The sequence below is a fragment of the Physella acuta genome, unplaced genomic scaffold, assembly GCF_028476545.2.
Source record: "Physella acuta isolate Inbredline_101_S28 unplaced genomic scaffold, ASM2847654v3 ptg000421l, whole genome shotgun sequence".
NCBI classification, from domain to species: domain Eukaryota; kingdom Metazoa; phylum Mollusca; class Gastropoda; family Physidae; genus Physella; species Physella acuta.
The window spans coordinates 698398-719845 of NW_026731940.1; the positions used below are offsets into that span (position 1 = coordinate 698398).

The window sequence follows — 21448 nt, forward strand, 5'->3', positions numbered from 1 at the left end:
ATTTATCCTTTGCTTTTAAATAAACTTTTTTTAACTATCCATATTTTGTTTATTTCAATATTATGTTATACTTATATATATATATATATATATATATATATATATATATATATATATATATATATATATATATATATATATATATATATGGATGGATGGATGGATGGATGGACGGACGGACGGACGGACGGACGGACAGACAGACAGACAGACAGACAGACAGATTAGATAGATTAGATAGCTTAGCTTACTATACTAGAGAATTTCTCAAATTTTAAATAATAGCAATGAAACTCATTTGTTAAAAAATATTTCAAATTCACTTTAATAACTGACAGCATATCACATGATTATTGAAAATAAATGTAAATGTTTCAACCATTCATTATGATGTAAAACTATACTTTAGAAATGGTAAAATGTAAGTTTTTGCCTATGTTGTGATGTAAACAATCCACAATAAAATTTATCATAGACAAAATAAAAAAAAAAAAAAAAAATATGAGGGCAAAATGGTTGCCATAGAAAAACTTTTTTAAAAGGAATACCAGCACAGAAATCAAAAGTGACATTTAAAAAGAAATTTTACAAATTATTAATTAGATAATGAGATAAACTTTTTAAAAAAAATGTACTTGTATTACAGGCCTACATATTTTTAAAACATTATTTAACTATTGTTAAAGTTAATATGAGTAGCCATCTATAATACAAACAAGACATTTACTAATTTGATTACTATCTTATTCAGTACAATTGCAAGTAGTACTTGTAACATTTGGAAACAACTTGAAAAGAAAAATATTTCAAAAGGTGTATTAATCTGATGTATTTTTTAATTTATATCACAGGTGGATGAATATTACTGACTGTAAAATAACATGTTTAGAATAAACTTGTATCATTGCTATCTAATAATAATGAAAGAGCATATAAACTTCTGATTTCATAAAATATTATATTAAAAGAATCATTTAGGAAAATTGAAAGTGACTGTAGTTAAATTAAATTCCTAATTTTAAAAATAAATATGCATCTGTTTTTATCGAACTGGGTATGAAAATAATGATATGCCTTAAAATGGAATTTGAAACAAAATTGTATGATTTAAAAATTATTAAATACTGTTTTCTTCGACAAGATAAATCTACTCAGATGTTTTGCCTAGAAGATGTAGAGGATGGGAAGTAACTCTAATCAATTTGGGGATTGTGTTGAAATAGGAACTCTGCCTGCAAGAATAAGATAACAATTTTATAAGTTTAAAAAACAAATCCACAAGGTAAAAATATTTTTTGAATAGCATTTTAAAATTATTTCCATAGTAACATTTAAATTATACGCTAAGACAAATCTAGGAAGAACAATTAAAGAAAAATATTATTTTTGAGAACCAAAGTTCTATCAGACTATATAAACTGACTATTAAAACCTTTATATTCCAAGGGGAAACATAATCTTAAATAATAGACTTTACATGTAGTTTAAATTATAATAAATTTGTAGACAATAGTTATAGAATATAAGGAAACATACTCATTATAAAAAGTAGTAGACATTACAATTAAAAAATAGTAGTAGTCAGTAGATATAAGAAAAATTCATTAATTTACTGAATACTAAAAATGTTATTTTCCTGAAGCTGGAATCAACCAAAAACAAAACTTACCAGGTAATCTATGGGATCTTCTGGCCGAGTCTTACAGCAGTCAATTAGCCCTTGAGTTAATGTGGGCATGACATGTTTCATCAGGTAATTACGTAAGGGAATAGACTGAGCTTCTAGGAGTTCATATTCTTCTCTTTTGACTTCACTCAGTCGCTGAGACTGCAAGAAACAATTTGTTTCAAACTTTAAATTTAAAAATTAATGGCTGAAATGTAGTTTTAAACTTTAATAATGTTTGTTATTGGAATTCCCTTAAGTAATTTTTAGCTGTAGTTATGAAATAAACATCTTGCTATTTTGAAATGTAAAAAACCACAACTCATGATATATCAGTGTTAGTAAATTGTGCATTGAGTTACTTCCCTTCAACCAAGCAAAAAAAAAAAAACATCAAGTAAATAGCAAACGAGACTAACCCATTCTTCCTGCCTACTCCTCCTTTCTGCAAGCTCCTCTGCCTCTCTCTTTGCTTTTTCTTCCTTTTCTTCCATTTCTCTCTTCTCCCTAGTTTCTTCTTCAACCCTCTTCATCTCTTCTAGTTCCTCAGGTGTTGGACCTAAGTTTTAAAAAATGTATCAGATCAATTCTGAATGGTCAACCAAATCAAATATATTTTCCTCAAATTATGTTTGACCTGATAAAATTAAAGATGAGCTCTACCATAATTTCTGGGTGATCCAAAGATTTTTTTTATCCTTTCTACTGTCTCTCTCATCATCTCAGAGGTGTCTTTAGTTACATCTGTAAAACAAAAAAAATGTGAAATTATGAGATTGTAAAGTAAAAAAATTTGGAGCTTATTATTTTGGTTATGAATGGCCTTACATGATACAACCCAAACTGAAAAGTTCTCATTCTAGTAAGAATAGCATTTTTATTTAGTAATGTAAGTGGTAAGGAAGCAAAGAGACTTTTGTAGATGACAACTAGTTTTGTAGCTAAATGTGCAAAAAAAAACCATAATACAACCTTTATATTATATCCAGGTTTATTTTTTTAAAAATCAACTTTAGGCAGTTTTTTGACAAATACATATTCAGCTTTATAATTTATAAAAATTAAACATTGAAAATTAAATTGGTGTGTTTACAACTTGTTAATGAGGCTCATGTTAAATGCACATATTAAATAAACTAAATTTTAGTTACTTTTAAAACAAAATCCAACATAAATTAGCTGCTTCAAGTCTTTTTTACATAGTGGCTTTATAGTAGGCCTAGTATATTTGAAAATATTAAAATGCCTATAATAATTTATCATTTTCAGATCAATTCCAGTAAAACATTAGTTGCAGAAAAGACCATAAATATAGTAATTTATAGGTCTCAAAACAATGATTGAAAAAGGAAAATGCAGATTTTTTAAAACTTATAATGCTTGCTTATTATTTGATCAAGTTTTAAATTTAAAATATCTAAAGTATTAAATTTTGTGTACTTTTCACAATCTAATTGTTTGCATATTATATGATCAAGTTAAAAATATCTCAAGAAATTAAATCTTTTGTAGCTATCTTCTTGCTTACCTATTTTCTCTGGGTGGAATTCAAGCTCATCGAAATAATTGAGCACAGTGTCATCATCAGTGTTGATGCCCCTGTAATCTGCCAAGCGCCTCATCAACTCCTTCTCTGTGTTGTGGGTGTTAGCCACCACAGCCTCTGGCAGGTTCATGACGCGCTGCTTGAGGAAGTCGTCTGTGGACTCCAGGCTGATGACAAACTCTGGCATGATTTGTTTGTTGTAGTTCACAGACCCGCCTTCACCTCCATCCTCCTCTTCTTCTTCATCTGGAAATTGGAAATTACACTCATTAAGCAAATATTGTATTAATGAAAACACTATATTACTTTCTGAAAATTGGACATTACACTCATTAAGCAAAAATTGTATTAATTAAAACACTATATTACTTTCTGAAAATTGGAAATTACACTCATTAAGCAAAAATTGTATTAATTAAAACACTATATTACTTTCTGAAAATTGGAAATTATACTTAGTAAGCAAATATTTTTTTGATTTAAAACACTTTATTAATTATTTTCTTAAAGGCAAATGAATTCTATCCAGTTAGCTCTGACAGCTGATAAAACCAGACAAAGCAAGTTTATCTGGTTTTGTATTCTTGGCTTAAAAAGAGAATACATGACAAGAACCATGCCCAGCTATCCTTTTTATAACATATCCACGAACCCATCAGAACTATAGTGTAGTAGGCTACATCTGGACTCAGGTACCAAAGTCATTACTTTAACATTAACAATAATTCATTACCCCCTCAATCAAACCCCCTCCTCTTAATTAGTACTTAAAATGTGAAAATCACAAGAGAAATTTTAAGCTAAAGCTCCACTAAAGCTGTATTGTATTAAATATAATGTTAAATCTTACTTGAAAACAGCTCCTTGGCCTGAGCAATTGTTTTGGGAAAGCCATCCAACACAAAGCCCTGATTCTGACAAGGCATCGACTTGAGTTTGTCTTTGAGGAATCTGATCACAAACTGGTCCTCAATGCGGCCGTTGTTGTTTTCTTTGCTCTCATTGATTTGGTCCAGCAAATCTTGCGCTTCCTGTGCGCTGTTATCATCCTCTTCAGTGTCCTCTGTGTTGGCGCGGTTAGCTTTATTTTTCTAAAGAAAATAATTAACAGTAACAATGTAATAATTATAAATATTGATTTAATACAAGTTAATTTTTTAAGCTTTTTTATAAAAAAAACAAGCAAATAAATTGTGAGCTATTGAAAAAAGTTGTTTTCTCTACCAAAATACAAATGCACCAAAAAAACGGAAAGAAAAGCATTATCTATTTGGTCAAAACTCAATATACACATATAATTTCTTTTGAAAGACGAATGGTGAAAATATAATTCAGTCATAAAATAACAATTTTTTATTAAATGGCCTGGTCACCTACCAAATTCTGCAACTCCTCCTCAATAACATCCTTTATCAAAATGTGGTGAAGTTTGAATATTTCACACAGCTGTTTTGCAACGGTTGTTTTGCCAGATGCAGGTGGTCCTAGGACAACTGCACGGAGGGGCTGGATTGAGATTTTTAAAAAAACACTTGTTTTAAAGGTGGGAAGTAGTGACTGCTACAACTATATTCTTTTACAAAAGAACTCTCATTTCTTATTCACGTTCCAAATGTTTAGGTGATGTAAATATTCTCCTTCTATCTAATTCTAACTTCTTCATAGTATCAACAATAAATTTAAATTAACAGTTGAATTATTATTAATATGACAGGAATGCTAAGATTTAGTTTACATTACTTCACAATTATTACACTTAGAATTTTTACACAACACATAGATGTCCCACTCTAAGACGGTGATATAATGATTCAGCTGATTACCTCTCAGGCCCATTGATTTAATTATTCAACTCTCTAATATTCAGCTAATTACCCATCAAGCCCTGTGATCTGATTATTCAACTCTCTAATTTTCAGTTAATTACCCCTCAGGCCCAGTGATTTAATTATTCAACATATTTCCCGACCAAAACCAGTATTTTAATTACTCAACTACTGATTACCTGCAGACTTCTGGTGTCCTTGTATTCCTTTATAATGCTGTTGATGTTCTCTATCAAACCAGCTTCAGAGACCCAGTTCAGCCGCATGCTCTCTTTCACAAACACAGCATCCATGCGCAGGTTCACAAGTAGCATGTCAAAGTCTGCTTGCTACAAAATTGACAAGATAGTAAATATTCAACTTCATATGTGAATTGTATTTGTTTAAACACATAATATAGCTTATGACTGCTAGCACAAAAAGCCTCAAGTTCAGATAGGGCTCGAGTCTGTAGGACGACCTGAGTTGACCTGCTCTGATGGGTGCCTGAGTCAATTTAGGGAAATTAGGCAGGTGTGCATAGTGATGAACACATTATTCCTGTATGCAGAGGTCACTGATATAGAGGAACTCTCCTTCATCTGCCCAATGAATCTTGGGCACAAACAGGAAAAGATTATGAACCACATTATTCAGATTGGTTTACTCTAAATAAAATTACACTTAAAGTGGCAAAGCTAGTGAACAGAAGCTATGTGCATAATCTTACACAAACCACAATTTACATTCTAACACTGTTTGAATCATGCTAGATTTATAATGTAATTTTTAAAAATAAGTTCTAATTTCAAATAATGATTTCTCTTAAAGTAATGGACTTACCTCAATATCTTTGCTAAGCAAAGCTTCTTCCTTGGTTATGTGTTTTATTTTCCCTGATCCAAGGCTGGTACTCACTGTCTAGATTTCAATGAAAAAGCATACATGTAGCTCTAGGTAAACTTCTTTTAAAATATGATTTAAAATATAGTGATCAAAAAACTATTTAAAATATTGGCTAATTTTCATTGTAATTTGTTTGCTAGCATGAGATCAGAAGTTTCTTAGCTCCAGCCACAAGAAGAGCTGTATTTAATTTGTTTGAGACCTTCCCTGTGACATTTAAGTCAAAGTGTAATGGACTATAGTCAATTTAAAATGCTAAAAAAGCACTCGTAAGTCAATATGAAATTGCTAAAAATACACTAAAGTCAATTTACAATTTATATAAAATAAAGTCAATGTAAAGTAAAAGTAAATGAACAGCTGTAATTGAGTTCACTAAAGTCAATGTAAAATTCCTATAAAGTAGACAGAATTAAATATATGGCTGCTATAGTGTTCACTTAAGTCAATGTAAAATTGCTATTAAGTAGACAGAATTAAATATACGGCTGCAATAGTGTTCACTTAAGTCAAGTCATGTTGAAATCTCCTAGCTCACCTTCACAATGTCTTCCAAGGTGCTTTGGGCCTCATCCTTAGCAATTATATACCTCACTTTTGGCCTGGCGTCTGCTATGTTTTGAATTATTCTAAAAATATTTAAAATTTAAAAAATTAAAAATAGTAAATAGATATATTAACTTATATTAACTTATATTAACAACTTACTATTCAAAAGATAACATATTTATTTATTTTGTGATAATTTTACATAATCTTTGCAACGAACAAAAAGTTAAATAAATATGAATAAAAACTTACGCAGCAAGATCTTTTATATGAATAGTGGGTACAATGTTTTTTCCATCTCCAAAACATTGCAATTGTGCAGCATTGTGCCATGCAGACTGTAAAACAGATATCCCATTATTCATAAATATAGTCATAAATATATGGAATATAAAGGCTTTAGACAAACATGAATTATGCAAGTATTTAATCTTAGCAGGTGAAAATATAGAAACAGTGTTTAATTTAGTTAAACCACTTTGTTATTAATAAAATTGCATTTATATTAAGTTTGCATTGAAATTAGCATTGATAACAGACCAATACTTATCTTACATTATCATACTCTCTTTTATTTAGAAAAAATTAAACAGAGAAGGAATTATTTTCCCAAAGATTACATTGTCATTTGTTCTTTTTTTTTAAATACCAAAAAAAAAAGATATTTGATTTTTTTAAAATCCTAATCAATAGATAATAAATCAGGTGTATGTATATATAGGTAATGTTATAGATAGGCCTGCAGATATATATAGAGAGGGCAAAAAGTATCTCCCAAATATGCAGGCACTATTGTAATGATCAGTGTGTATACATTATGATTTCATTAGATAAACCTTTACCTTGAACAGGTAATGAAAAATATTTTCCTCTGCACCATATGCCAAGCCAGAGCAAACTACATAAGTCACAAGTTTGGTCTTATTCTGAAAGTACAAGACAAATACAATTTTCACTCAAATAGATCATATAAAATGAAAGTCATATTACACAATACACAAAAAAAAATTTTCCACCAGAGTGCATTATAATATACATGTTTCAGAAATCATCACATTTAATAAGAAATTTCAGACTGAGAACCCGAGTGTGGGTCTTAAAACAAAAGTGGTAAATACATTTAAAAAAACTAAATAAAGAAATCTCACTGTTTTGCCCAGCTTGATCACAGTTTTTTCAGCACTAATGTGTTCTTTGAAATTAGGATGTGGTTTTCTTCGCCTGTAATCATCCTCAGTAAATGGAATTTCAGGATCTTCCTGTTACATTAATACAAAAAAATACAAATACTAATGCATACAACACTATATATAATTTATACAGAGTTTACCCACTTATCTCACGGTTACTAAAACTTTAAGAAGTTTTTAAACTATCACATGATTTTTTGATATTTAAATTTTAATACTTTGTAGTTTTAAGTTTATTTTTATGAGGTTTTAAGAAATTGTTTTTCAATACTGAACCAGTCAATTTTATAAAGCTTTTGACAAAGAATAACATAAATGAAAAAACGAAATGTGACAAAATTCTTTAACAAAAGTAATTATTCACATTCAATGACAACATTTCAAAAGTGAGAAAACATACTTTGAAGCAATAATGAAACAATCATAACAAATCACAAATTCTAATTGATGTGACTGCTAATGTGAACTTGATCAATATGTGAAAATTATTTAAAATACATACATTGTCTTTATCTTCCTGTTGAAATAGTTTAACAATATACCCAACTGCTCATTGTTTTCAGTACTTATTTTTCTAAAAAGCCATTTAAAAAATAAATAACTTCTATGAAAATCTCTATTTGTCTAAAACAGGTGTTATCCCAAAAAGCTAATTTTTTTAACATTTTAATTTTAAAAACACAATGTCATCGCGCTCATTATGTAATACAAACAAAACAATAATGGCATTTCATAACTTGCAATGAACCTAACAAGGCTAATATAGAGTTGTATACTACTAAGATAATTTTTAACAATAACTTGCATTGGACCTAACAAGACTAATGTAGATTATCATAACACTAAGATAATTCTTAACAATAACTTGCAATAAACCTAACAAGACTAATATAGAATTTAAAGTACTAAGATAATTCTTGACGATATTAAAAATAACATGACTTACAGGATCCAATGGTTTACTTTTAGCCCAGGTCATACAAGTGGATATAAGGATGAACATCTTGGACTTTTCTATTTTATCCAGATCAGAGTTCAACTCTGTGAATTCAAATTTAAATACATCAAAAATTTTAATATTTTATGCGTCGTTAATTTTAATTTGTTTTTTCACTTGACGCTATAAATATCTGATGACTAAACATAAATACAGTGAGATAACCTAACTGCATACCACTTACAACATGGCACTAACCTGAAATTGCCCAAACAGCTTCATCAATTTGATCTGGGTCTTCTGTTATGTCATAAATGATAATGTCACATTCCACAATGTATTCATACAATTGATCCTTGTTTTCAAACTGACAAAGACAAAATAAAATATACATTTTTATCTTTCAAAATAAAATTAGGGGTCGGCGTGGTCGAGTCGGTAAAGCTCATGGTTGCTAAACCGAAAAGTCTCGAGTTCGAACCCTCGGGCAGATGAGGCTCATTAGCTGGGGACAGCCACTCTTCTAGGAGGGACAACTCCAAAATTAAACAACTGCTGCCTTGTAGATTGTTCTTGATTGGACAAAGGCTATGGAAGCAAATCCAAAAAGAAAAGCAGGCTGAAATCGGAGTCAATGGCCTCAATGGCGCATAACCAGTTGACACGTAACGCTTAATTGTGTTGGAGGCGTGGTCGAGTCGGCAAAAAGCTCATGGTTGATAAATTCGAACAAAGTCTCGAGTTCAAACCCACTGGCAGATAAATCTCAATCCCCTTCAACACTAAAATTAAGAACGAAGAAGAAGAAGAAGAAAAAATAAAATTAATACAATTTAAAATCTAAACAGTCTATTGAACGTATATCATTTATCGAGAGATGTTTTGTATACTTTGTTAATAGTTATAAAGTCCTTGTATATATGCCATACTTAAAATTTCTAAAGTTGGTCTAGATGGAAATGTTATTTTGTTTACCACTACAACCCAACGCCTAATTCCAAATGCTAACACCCTGAAGGTTAAAGTTAAAGTATCATAATTAGCTATTTCCGTTTCATGGAAACAGCTTATTAATAAAAACCCAATCAATTAATCTATATTCTAAGTATTTTATGCCCAATGTACTTAAAATGCAGAATATGTAGCTATATAATCACCACTCACTGTAATGATTTCCTTAGCAAAGTCAGGTTTAGGTTTTTCCTTATCTTTGAGTGTGCCGACGATTTCATAGCAGCCTTCTTTTGTTTTCTCAAACAGCGATGTTTGGGACTGGTTATCTTCCTCCTCTACTTCCTCTAAACTTGCACCAACTACACACCGCGAAAGATACTGCAAACAAATGTGAATACAATTCATTAGCTTAATTGTTAACAATGTAAATTGCAGTGTCCTTAAAAATCAGAAATGTTAATAAGTTTCACCAAGCATATGAGGTTTGTTAGCTGGGGACCGCAACCCATCTAGGGGAGAAAACTCTAAATGTTTGTTAATTTCACTTAGTTTTTATCCTTTGACCTACGCTTACATTACTAATTAGTAAACTAAGTACATGGAATCGGACATGTGTTTGCTGTGGCGGGCGATGCTATGCTTGTTGACTAAACAGCATGAGCAAGGAGCTGTCTGCCACGCGAGGCCTGTGACAATGTCTGGAATGCATTTTTCACACTCTCAGATGATTGATTTTAATGCGATGACATTTTTTAAAAAGAAAAATCTATTAAATTAACAAAATAGTTATACTCTGTAAAGTAAATATTAATTTGGGAGTAAAACTAAATGGGGTAACGAAATCAAATGTTCTGCACATCATGTTTAAAATCAAATGGACTGCATTATCGAGACTGCACAGCTTGCATCTTCAGACTGATCTGAGGTTGTCACGGAAAAAGATTTCCTGAACTGCTGTGGGTTGCAAATAAATGTAATAAATTAATTAAGCTCCAAATGAGCTAGTACCATCAAGTAAAGTGTTTAATGGATTAGATATTGATCTATATTTTTCATTGGCATTTTTAAATTGAAAAATAATTAGATTTAAAAGTTAATGAGCATCGCTAATACTTGATTCAATCTAACTATAATCTCTAGACTCTAGCTTAGGTTATGACAAGTAGTAGATCTAGAATCTTCTAAGCCCCTATAGATCTCTAGATGTAAAATCTAGTTTTTTATCCCTGTCAACAATAATGATTTTAATGATAGAAGGATTCTCATCATCTCGGTAGTGACAGTAAATACTAAATTACTAAATTTATCAATCCAATGTCTCACTCAATTAGGTAATCTATCGTTTTGGGTACGTAAAATCGCCCGCGACTAGTAATGTAAAAAACAGGTGACTCCTTCAATTTTAATAATTATTTCACATTTTGAGGAGGATTTATGTTTTAAAAAATACAAAAATGTTTCTTTGTTTCATTTATGTACCTGTTTTTAAACAATTGAATTAAAACTTTTCAGTAATAAATGAAGACTATCGATGTTTCCAACAGATGCAACCATGCTCATTTACTATAGCAGCCATCTTGTTAAAGTTTTATTTTTATAGACTGATAGCGCGAGATTCAGGCGGAAGTCACTCTATTTTACAAATGGCTGCTGTTTATATAGCAAACCTTGCTTGTAGACACTGCTGTTTAAAGTTAATTTCTGGCATATATTGATATATTCAGCCATTGATTTAGGTTTATTATTCATTTATCTATAATATTTGACACAAATATATCACAATATACTTCTACTAAAGCCTTGACAATGAGGTAACTTTTTCGTACATTAATAGCCGCGGGCGATTTTACGTACCCAAAACGATAGATTACCCTCAATTATTATTATGAACTCAATCAATGTCCATTAACCTGGGTTAATATTTTGCAGATCTAAGTTCGAAATTAAAACCGAATTCATCACTATGAGTTAGAATTGAAAAAATTATTACCTTTCCGATATTTTTTCCCTGAAAACTGTCGAGGTGATTTAAAAATATCTTTTTGCTTCTTATCTTTTCTTTTTCCGCGGGTTCCTCGGGACTCGCCATCTTGTTTTCGAGTGTAACTATTAGAAACAAACGCTTCCGGTTTGGTTACTTAAAATATAAAATCAAGAAATTGTACGCTGAATAAACTAGATCAGAATGTATTTTACTTCAAAATAACTTGTGTTAATATTGGGATTGAGGGAATGATTCACATTTTCGTAAGGAAATTTTAATCCAAATTAAATTTCCCAATAACATATATATATATATAGATCTATATAAGATTTTAAATAATTATTTTTTGTAAATTCATTCCTGTAAACTTTGGTTTTGTTACATAGCCTGTAGTCAATTGTCAGTTTTTAAACTACCCAGAGAGGGTGGGAGGGGGAGCAGAGCTTCCTTCATGCAAGCTTAAAGTATGCCCCCCCTCCCCCCCCCCCCCCCCCTGAAAAAAAAGTCCGAAAGAAACACTGAGGGGGGCGGTGGGTGGAGGGGACAAGAGTGTTAAAATAATTTTAAAACAGATGATTGGAATGTCATCACTGATGGCAGTTTGATAGAAAATGTTGCATTAGGGTGCAGGGTTTCCTTCAGACATTTTTCCGCAGGGAGGAAGGGGGTTGTGAATTAGAAAATTGAATATAGCCAATAAAAATTTAACGTAATTTATGAATAACATCCTTTCATGAATCAAATACTATCAACTATTCTATACATTCTATACTAAAAATAGAAAGGTCAAGGTTGCATTTCCGTTTATTCGGGGCATAAATAAAATGTTATGTGTACTGCATTGCACCTGAGTCAGTTAAGGTTAGAACTTACCTGTGTCTAACTTGCAGTCTGTTGGTTGAGTTTGCTCTGTGTCTTGGCTTCGCCAGTAACTTCAGGACCGAACAAAGATCTGATGGTAAGTTGAATGAAAGGGTATTGTGCGTAGGCCTACTCTTGATGTTTTGTTTTGTTTTTGTACTAGCTGCAGCGAGTTTTATTATGAGGATCTACAAGACATAGTGGAATTAAGATTTTCAATAATAGTTATACTATTATCGTGCTTCAATAATAGATTGTGTTTAGTGATAATAAATGTGAATTAGAATGTTTAGATTCCTTCTTAAGAAAATAGCATCTGTGTCGAACTCAGACAAAATAATAAATATAAGTACTTTGCATTAGTTAGTGATTTATAAACAGTCTAAATTGGACAAAACTATTGCATGATTCCTTACTTATTTCATATTTATCCCCACCCCTCTCAACAAAACATATCCTCCTTACATCCATAGTTGTAAAGGTAAGAAGTAGGGCTAAGATCTCGATGCAGGGTCGATAGTTTTATAGGTAAGATGTAGGTCTAAGATCTTGAAGAAGAGTAGTTTAAAGCAGTGGCGTAGCGAGGTCGGGTGTCACCCGGTGCGGCCCTTAATGGTGTCACCCCAGATTTGCACCCCTCCCTCAAACGTTCGATGTGCACCCCACCCCCCTCAAACTTTCGATTTGCACCCCCCCCCCCCTTCTACACCCTTGTCGGGATTTGTCAAATTTGCTCTTAAAAAACTTTTTAACACTCGAATTAATCACTTAATTAAGTGGAATTATCATTTTTCTCTATATATTTTGCTATTTTTTGCCTTGGTGTCACCTCCCTAAATGGTGTCACCCGGTGCGCCCCGCACACCCCCCCCCCCTCGCTACGCCACTGGTATAAAGAGTAGGATGAAATTCTAAGATCTCGAAGTAGAGAGATTTTAGGGGTACGATGAAGGCCTAGATATAGGGTCTGTGATTTTTGGGGAAGGATGTAGGTCTAATATCTCGATGTATAGGGACTGAAGTTTTAGGTGTACGATGTATAACTAAGATCTTGAAGGTTCCATTATACTGCCGTACCGCCTCAAGCAATGCTCATTAGTTAGGAAGGCTGGAACAGGGTTGATAATTTCTCACTCATGTTAACGGCCGCTAGACCTGTGGGTTCCAGCAAGGCTTTTCCTTCCAACTACGATGCATCACACCCCTAGGCTGAGGTGTGTATGTATGGGGTCTATATTTAGTTATATTTGTGTAATTTTAGTTGTTGGAATATGACTAGAGGTTGGTGAATTCCGGACAAAGCCTTGCTTCGATATCAAAACAAGAAGTGTTGCGACACATTCCGGCACCCAGGGCGAACTATTAATTTTACACCCCCTATATTTATATATTTATTTACGTTGACGAAAAAGCTTCCCCCCCCCCCACCACTCCCACCAGTCACACATGACATCTTTTTCTCCTTATTACACAACCGCAGAGGCGTAGCGAGGGGGGGGACATATGTCCCTGGGCGCCGACCTTAGGGGGGCGCCAAATTGAAAGTTTGAGGGGGGTATAAATGAAAAGTGCGAGGGGGGTGCAAATCAAAAGTTTGAGGAGGGGGTGCAAATGAAAAGTTCGAGGGGGGGTGCAAATCGAAAAGTTTGTCACCGGGCGCCGGGTAGGGTCGCTACGCCTCTGCACAACCGCACTTAGAGCCAAGTGGCATTCTATTACTTAATGTCTACTTTAATGCAGCTCAAAATAAGTTTTTTATTGTATTTTTCTATCCAATTTGGCGCCTCTTGGGGTCGGCGCACGGGGTGGTCGCTCCTCCCCCCCCCCACACCCGCCCTCCCCTAGCTACACCTCTGATCAAAACGCGACATTTAGGAGATCGTGGACTATTATTGATTCTCGCTGTCTAGATAAAGTAGAACGAAGCATTAAGTCTAGTGCCTTTTGCATCTTAAATTCAACGGGCAAAAATAACTAGTGATTGACTTTATAACATGCGGCAAATGTGTGTACAGCTTACGATTTGGTCTCAACCCAACCAATGTTTGTTTACAATCAAAAGATGCTGCTCAGCTGTCTGGCATCTGTCATTCTAACGGTCAGCTGCGTCACGGCTGTTATGGTGGACTCACCGTTTGGTCGGGTCAAAGGTCAGGAGATAACAGCCAAGAATGGGAAGAGTTTTTATTCTTTTCAAGGCATACCCTTTGCTAAACCACCTGTCGGGGAGCTACGATTTGCTAAACCTGTAGCACACCCTAAGATAGGTACGTTCTAATATATTCATTAACTACATGATTTTAAGTAATAGAGACTATCTGAATTCACACCCTTTTGCATCAATGATTGGTTATTATTTGACTGAATGTAGATTTCGATTAGAACATGTGCGTTGGTGCCCCTAAACTAGAGAAGCTAAGATTTACATTACTTGATGAGCATCAACAAGCATGTTTATTTGTCGTTTTTATAAACTAGATGACTATTTGAGACGATCTAAATTGAAAAACACTATTGAAGAATACTTTTAAAAAGAAAGAAAAAAATATATAGATGAAGTAGAGTTTACCTGTTCCAAGCAGCATTTTAGCTTGACTTTAATGCCTAGCTAATATGTATCTCAATTAACATAAATCTATGATTGCAAATGTTGACGCTATTTTTCTAGTTTAAAAATAGCTTTTATTTTACTCTTCAGTCGGCACACTGGAAGCTATTGAGATGAAGCCTTCTTGCATTCAGGACCCCATGTTTCTTGCACCCGGCGAAGATATGTCTGAAGATTGTCTCTACCTAAATATTTACGCCAAAGAAATCAGTTCAAGGAAAGAGCCGTCCAAAGTCTTAGTGTGGGTTTATGGTGGGGGATTTTTCTACGGGTCCTACTTCATGTACAACTGCGAGAGCTTTGTAACCAATCATGACGTCGTCGTGGTGACGATTAATTACAGGATAGGAGCATTGGGATTTCTGAGCACCGAAAACGAGGCTAGCAAGGGAAATTACGGCATGTGGGATCAGGTTTTGGCATTGAGGTGGGTCAAGGACAACATAGCTGCATTTGGAGGAGACCCGAACGATGTAGCTATTGCTGGAGAATCAGCAGGTGGCGCCGCCGTGTCGTTGCTGTCAGTTAGCCCGGCAGCCAAAGGGCTGTTTACTAAGGCCTTCTCTACAAGCGGAAGTGCCACCTCGCTCTATGCTCAATATTCCAACGCTAAAAATGATGCGCTGGAATTAGCGAAGAAAATAAAATGCTGGGATGGGGAATTAGATGCTAAGATCAACCTGCAACAAAGTGAATACATTGTTGAATGTTTGAGAACACGACCAGCAGAGGAAATAATAAAAAATGTTGTCTATAAACTAGGGATGCCGCCTTTTGTTCCAGTAGCCGACGGCGAATTTCTACCACAATCTCCGTTAAAACTTGTCAAAGATGATTCTTACATGGAATCTTTGGGTTTTTACGAGAGGTCGTATTTGGTCTCTTTTAACAACTATGAGAAATCGTCGATGGAACTTTTAATTCAAATGCACGAGGCAGACATCGACGCGAGGAACATCACAGGAGACGAGAAAGCCAGACAAAAGCAAGAATTGTACCAGGATGCTGCACATCTTGCCATCCGCAAACGTCTTGAGGTGGAAGACGTCTCTCAAGAATTGTTAGATCGTATTTACGGATGGTATACACGTCGATACACTGGAATGAACTCCGTGGCTGCATTGTATACTGACTTGTTTTTTGAAATGCCTTCTTTCGAAATTCTCAACGTGATGTCCCGGAAGAACACCACCAACGTGAGGCTGTTGTATTTTAACCACTTCCCTCAATTTGTGTCGGGTTCTATAAGAGGGATGCCCCATGGGCTTGATCTCGCCTACTGGTTTGATATCCCGTTGGAGGTGATCCACAGTTTCGTGGGTGTTGAGTCTCAAGGAAACTTCGACGCTGAAGATCACGAACTTAAAAGAGTGTATTCTTCAATCATTGCTGACTTCGTTAAAACAGGGTAATTAACTGTTCAATTTTTGCTTATCTTCAACTGTATACACCTCTTTACCTTTTTGCTCTCGTTTTCTGGTACCTATATTTTGTTTAATTAGTGCTGACTTATCAAAACAGGATATAGCAATACATTCACTTAATCTTTTACAATATAGACCTACTATTGTTTATTTATTTTTGTCCAGTACTAGTCAGGTGTCGTTTTGGAGACTCACAGTCCATTTGACTTTGACCTGTTTACTTGCTCTACTTACTCTCAGTTCATTCTTTGAGAGTTTCCTGTTCTTCGCTTTTTTTTACGGGTTACTGTAAAAAATAAATATCTGCTTACCTGATGACCTTTTAGCATTAACATATTTTACATTAACGTATCTTCAGAGGCGTAGCGATGGGGGGGGGGAGGGCAGGGGGGACATATGTCCCCGGGCGCCGACCTTAGGAGGCGCCAAAATGGGTTGGAAAAAGTAATCGAAAGTTTGAGGGGGGGGGGGGGTGCAAATCGAAAGTTTGAGAGGGGTGCAAATCGAAAGTTTGTTCCAGGGCGTCGGGAAGGGTCGCTACGCCTCTGCGTATCTTGCTTATTTTAAAATCTATATATATAAAGCAAAGTGGTCGGGTGCCCGATAGGGCACTTCCCGGCGCCGCAGGCGCGTCAAATTTGGCACGATGGTGCCTTGGGGCGATAGAACACGAGGGCCGGTGACGGTTGGCCGAAAAGTCTACGGGGAGGGGGTCAAAACTGACCTCGACTGACCGGCGCCTTATATGGGGTATATTACGAAAAAAAAATTCCTCCGACGACCCCCCTTGATATTTTGTGAGGTGGTAGAAGAACACCTAGGGGTGTCACAAAAAACTCGGCATATCTGGGAAAACTTCGTAGAGCGGTCAAAACTGACCAGTTGTATTTCCCTATATATTCTTTGTATTTTATGGCAAAAACAGAGGGTCATTTCAACGCAGACTTTAGGGTACTTAAGATCAGTATATCTGGCTAATTTTTTGCATGTTCCTAGGTCAATGGCTTGACCTTTAGGGAAAACTGTCGGTTACACTCAAAGCCCTCGACGAGGGCTAAAAAGTGACCGCGAGTGAAATTCTCTTTATATGAGCTCTATTACGAAAAAAAAAAATCCTCCGACGACCCCCCTTGAAATTTTGTGAGGTGGTAGGAGAACACCTTGGGGTGTCACAAAAAACTCGGCATATCTGGAAAAACTTCGTAAAGGGGTCAAAACTGACCAGTTGTATTTCCCTATATAATCTTTGTATTTTATGGGAAAAACAGAGGGTCATTTCAACGCAGACTTTAGGATACTTAAGCTCAGTATATCTGGCTAATTTTTTGCATGCTCCTAGGTCAATGGCTTGACCTTTAGGGAAAACTGTCGGTTACACTCAAAGCCCTCGACGAGGGCTAAAAAGTGACCGCGAGTGAAATTCTCATTATATGAGCTCTATTACGAAAAAAAAATTCCTCCGACGACCCCCCTTGAAATTTTGTGAGGTGGTAGGAGAACACCTTGGGGTGTCACAAAAAACTCGGCATATCTGGGAAAACTTCGTAAAGGGGTCAAAACTGACCAGTTGTATTTCCCTATATAATCTTTGTATTTTATGGGAAAAACAGTTGGTCATTTCAACGCAGACTTTAGGATACTTATGCTCAGTATATCTGGCTAATTTTTTGCATGCTCCTAGGTCAATGGCTTGACCTTTAGGGAAAACTGTCGGTTACACTCAAAGCCCTCGACGAGGGCTAAAAAGTGACCGCGAGTGAAATTCTCATTATATGAGCTCTATTACGAAAAAAAAATTCCTCCGACGACCCCCCTTGATATTTTGTGAGGTGGTAGAAGAACACCTTGGGGTGTCACAAAAAACTCGCCATGTCCGGGAAAAATCGGGAAATGGGTCAAAACTGACCAGTCGTATTTCCCTATATAATCTTTGTATTTTATGGGGAAAACAGAGGGTCATTTCAAAACGGATTTTATGGCACTTACGCTCTTTACATCTGGCTCAGTTTTGGCATGCTTATAGGTAAATGGCTTGACCTTTAGGGAAATCTGTCGGTTACACTCAAAGCCCTCGACGAGGGCTAAAAAGTGACCGCGAGTGAAATTCTCTTTATATGAGCTCTATTACGAAAAAAAAATTCCTCCGACGACCCCCCTTGATATTTTGTGAGGTGGTAGGAGAACGCCTTGGGGTGTCACAAAAAACTCGCCATGTCCGGGAAAAATCGGGAAATGGGTCAAAACTGACCAGTCGTATTTCCCTATATAATCTTTGTATTTTATGGGGAAAACAGAGGGTCATTTCAAAACGGATTTTATGGCACTTACGCTCTTTACATCTGGCTCAGTTTTGGCATGCTTATAGGTAAATGGCTTGACCTTTAGGGAAATCTGTCGGTTACACTCAAAGCCCTCGACGAGGGCTAAAAAGTGACCGCGAGTGAAATTCTCTTTATATGAGCTCTATTACGAAAAAAAAATTCCTCCGACGACCCCCCTTGATATTTTGTGAGGTGGTAGGAGAACGCCTTGGGGTGTCACAAAAAACTCGCCATGTCCGGGAAAAATCGGGAAATGGGTCAAAACTGACCAGTCGTATTTCCCTATATAATCTTTGTATTTTATGGGGAAAACAGAGGGTCATTTCAAAACGGATTTTATGGCACTTACCCTCTTTACATCTGGCTCAGTTTTGGCATGCTTATAGGTAAATGGCTTGACCTTTAGGGAAAACTGTCGGTTACACTCAAAGCACTCGACGAGGGCTAAAAAGTGACCGCGAGTGAAATTCTCATTATATGAGCTCTATTACGAAAAAAAAATTCCCCCGACGACCCCCCTTGAAATTTTGTGAGGTGGTAGGAGAACACCTTGGGGTGTCACAAAAAACTCGGCATATCTGGGAAAACTTCGTAAAGGGGTCAAAACTGACCAGTTGTATTTCCCTATATAATCTTTGTATTTTATGGGGAAAACAGAGGGTCTTTTCAACGCAGACTTTAGGGTACTTAAGCTCAGTATATCTGACTAATTTTTTTGCATGCTCCTAGGTCAATGGATTGACCTTTAGGGAAAACTGTCGGTTACACTCAAAGCCCTCGACGAGGGCTAAAAAGTGACCGCGAGTGAAATTCTCTTTATATGAGCTCTATTACGAAAAAAAATTTCCTCCGACGACCCCCCTTTATATTTTGTGAGGTGGTAGAAGAACACCTAGGGGTGTCACAAAAAACTCGGCATATCTGGGAAAACTTCGTAAAGCGGTCAAAACTGACCAGTTGTATTTCCCTATATAATCTTTGTATTTTATGGGAAAAACAGAGGGTCATTTCAACGCAGACTTTAGGGTACTTAAACTCAGTATATCTGGCTAATTTTTTGCATGCTCCTAGGTCAATGGCTTGACCTTTAGGGAAAACTGTCGGTTACACTCAAAGCCCTCGACGAGGGCTAAAAAGAGACCGCGAGTGAAATTCTCTTTATATGAGCTCTATTACGAAAAAAAATTTACTCCGACGAACCCCCTTGATATTTTGTGAGGTGGTAGAAGAACACCTTGGGGTGTAACAAAAAACTCGGCATATCTGGGAAAACTTTGTAAAGCGGTCAAAACTGACCAGTTGTATTTCCCTATATAATCTTTGTATTTTATGGGAAAAATAGAGTGTCATTTCAACGCAGACTTTAGGGTACTTAAGCTCAGTATATCTGGCTAATTTTTTGCATACACTAATATAGATGACTAGGCCGTATGGAAAAACTGTTGGTCAGACTCAAAGCCCTCGACGAGGGCTAAAAGATGATCTTGAGTGAAATCTCCTTATATGAGATATATATATATAAATAAATTGACGAACGATTCCCTTAATATTATGTGACGTCGTAGACCGACCCTGGAGGCTAACAAAAAAACTTTAATCCCGTCGGAAACAGCCATTATAGTTGTTAAATATGTTCATATACCATAATCTCTTATATAAGCATAGCAACTGTTTGTAAAAAAAAAACAAAGACATACGTCATACGTTCAGTTTTCAAGGGAGGTAACGTTTTTTAAATTATTATTTTTCAAATAATTGTATACTATTTTAAACAGAAACAGAAAATGACGAAGTATAGCATTTGTTTAGTACAAAATTAAGTTGTTAATTTAGTTACGTATCCCAATTAAATAAATAAATAAATTTCAAAAGGCAATGTAATAAAAACTATGAGATGTACTGTTCATGGAAGCTGTTTAGTTCTAATTCCATTTTACTTATACATTGCGTACTTTCCGATATTTCTCTGAGAACGGTATTTAAATGACAAACTAAAACATTTTTTTCTAAAGTTAGCATTACTGTTTAAATTAAAGCACTCAACACCAAATCCATCGCTAAATAATTAAGTATTCAAATTCTCAAATGTTATTTAAAAACCTAAGCGAAGCTAGGCAGTATGCCTAGTGTTTAATATTTTGAAAAACAATTTTATTTTCATCAGAAATGCCGAGAACGCCATTCTACAAAGCCTCCCTGACGGTTGGCCGACCTACGACCCCGTTGAATCGCATTACCTTGACCTCAATGCTCATCTCAGCATCCAACGTAACATAGGACGAGAAAAACGGTTGTTATGGGAGACGTTGGTTCCACATTGGATTACAGCTGACAGAAGTATAGAGCACGTAGAACTGTGATGATTTGAAATTGTAGAACTGTGATGATTTAAAAATGGGGAACTGTGATGATTTACAATGAAACAGGTTATATTATATTGTATAGTAATAGCTGTTAAATAAAAACGGCAGGCCTCACTTGTCAAACTTTGGTATTGATATAGGCCTAAATAATTTACGGCTGCGAGTAGTATGTTGACTTTGATATATTAAATTATGCATTGAAGACGACGTTGATTTAAAAAAAAACAACACATAAACGATTATGCAATAGTCATTCAAAGCTTTTACAAAAATGCTTAACCTGGCAAAAATTCGGGGAGAGGGGTGGGGGCACTGCAACAGAATAACATGAGCA

At 35.1% G+C, this 21448-nt stretch overlaps 2 protein-coding genes across 2 annotated transcripts; one reads left to right on the top strand and one right to left on the bottom strand.

The window, feature by feature from the left end:
• Positions 1–625: 625 nt before the first annotated feature.
• On the bottom strand, positions 626–11658 carry LOC131942704 (adenylate kinase 7). The gene is made up of 17 exons (XM_059302614.1): positions 11544–11658; positions 9764–9931; positions 8858–8966; positions 8609–8703; positions 7621–7731; positions 7315–7398; positions 6725–6810; positions 6462–6552; positions 5861–5938; positions 5218–5367; positions 4590–4718; positions 4063–4303; positions 3195–3458; positions 2330–2410; positions 2086–2225; positions 1670–1828; positions 626–1232 (listed from the first exon to the last, which is right to left on the bottom strand). The coding sequence occupies exons 1-17, from the start codon at positions 11640–11642 to the stop codon at positions 1194–1196; spliced, it is 2124 nt and encodes a 707-aa protein (XP_059158597.1). The 5' UTR covers positions 11643–11658; the 3' UTR covers positions 626–1193.
• Positions 11659–15100: 3442 nt separating this feature from the next.
• LOC131942711 (acetylcholinesterase-like) lies at positions 15101–21311 on the top strand. The gene is made up of 2 exons (XM_059302627.1): positions 15101–16414; positions 20916–21311. The coding sequence occupies exons 1-2, from the start codon at positions 15120–15122 to the stop codon at positions 21109–21111; spliced, it is 1491 nt and encodes a 496-aa protein (XP_059158610.1). The 5' UTR covers positions 15101–15119; the 3' UTR covers positions 21112–21311.
• The last annotated feature ends 137 nt before the right edge of the window (positions 21312–21448 follow it).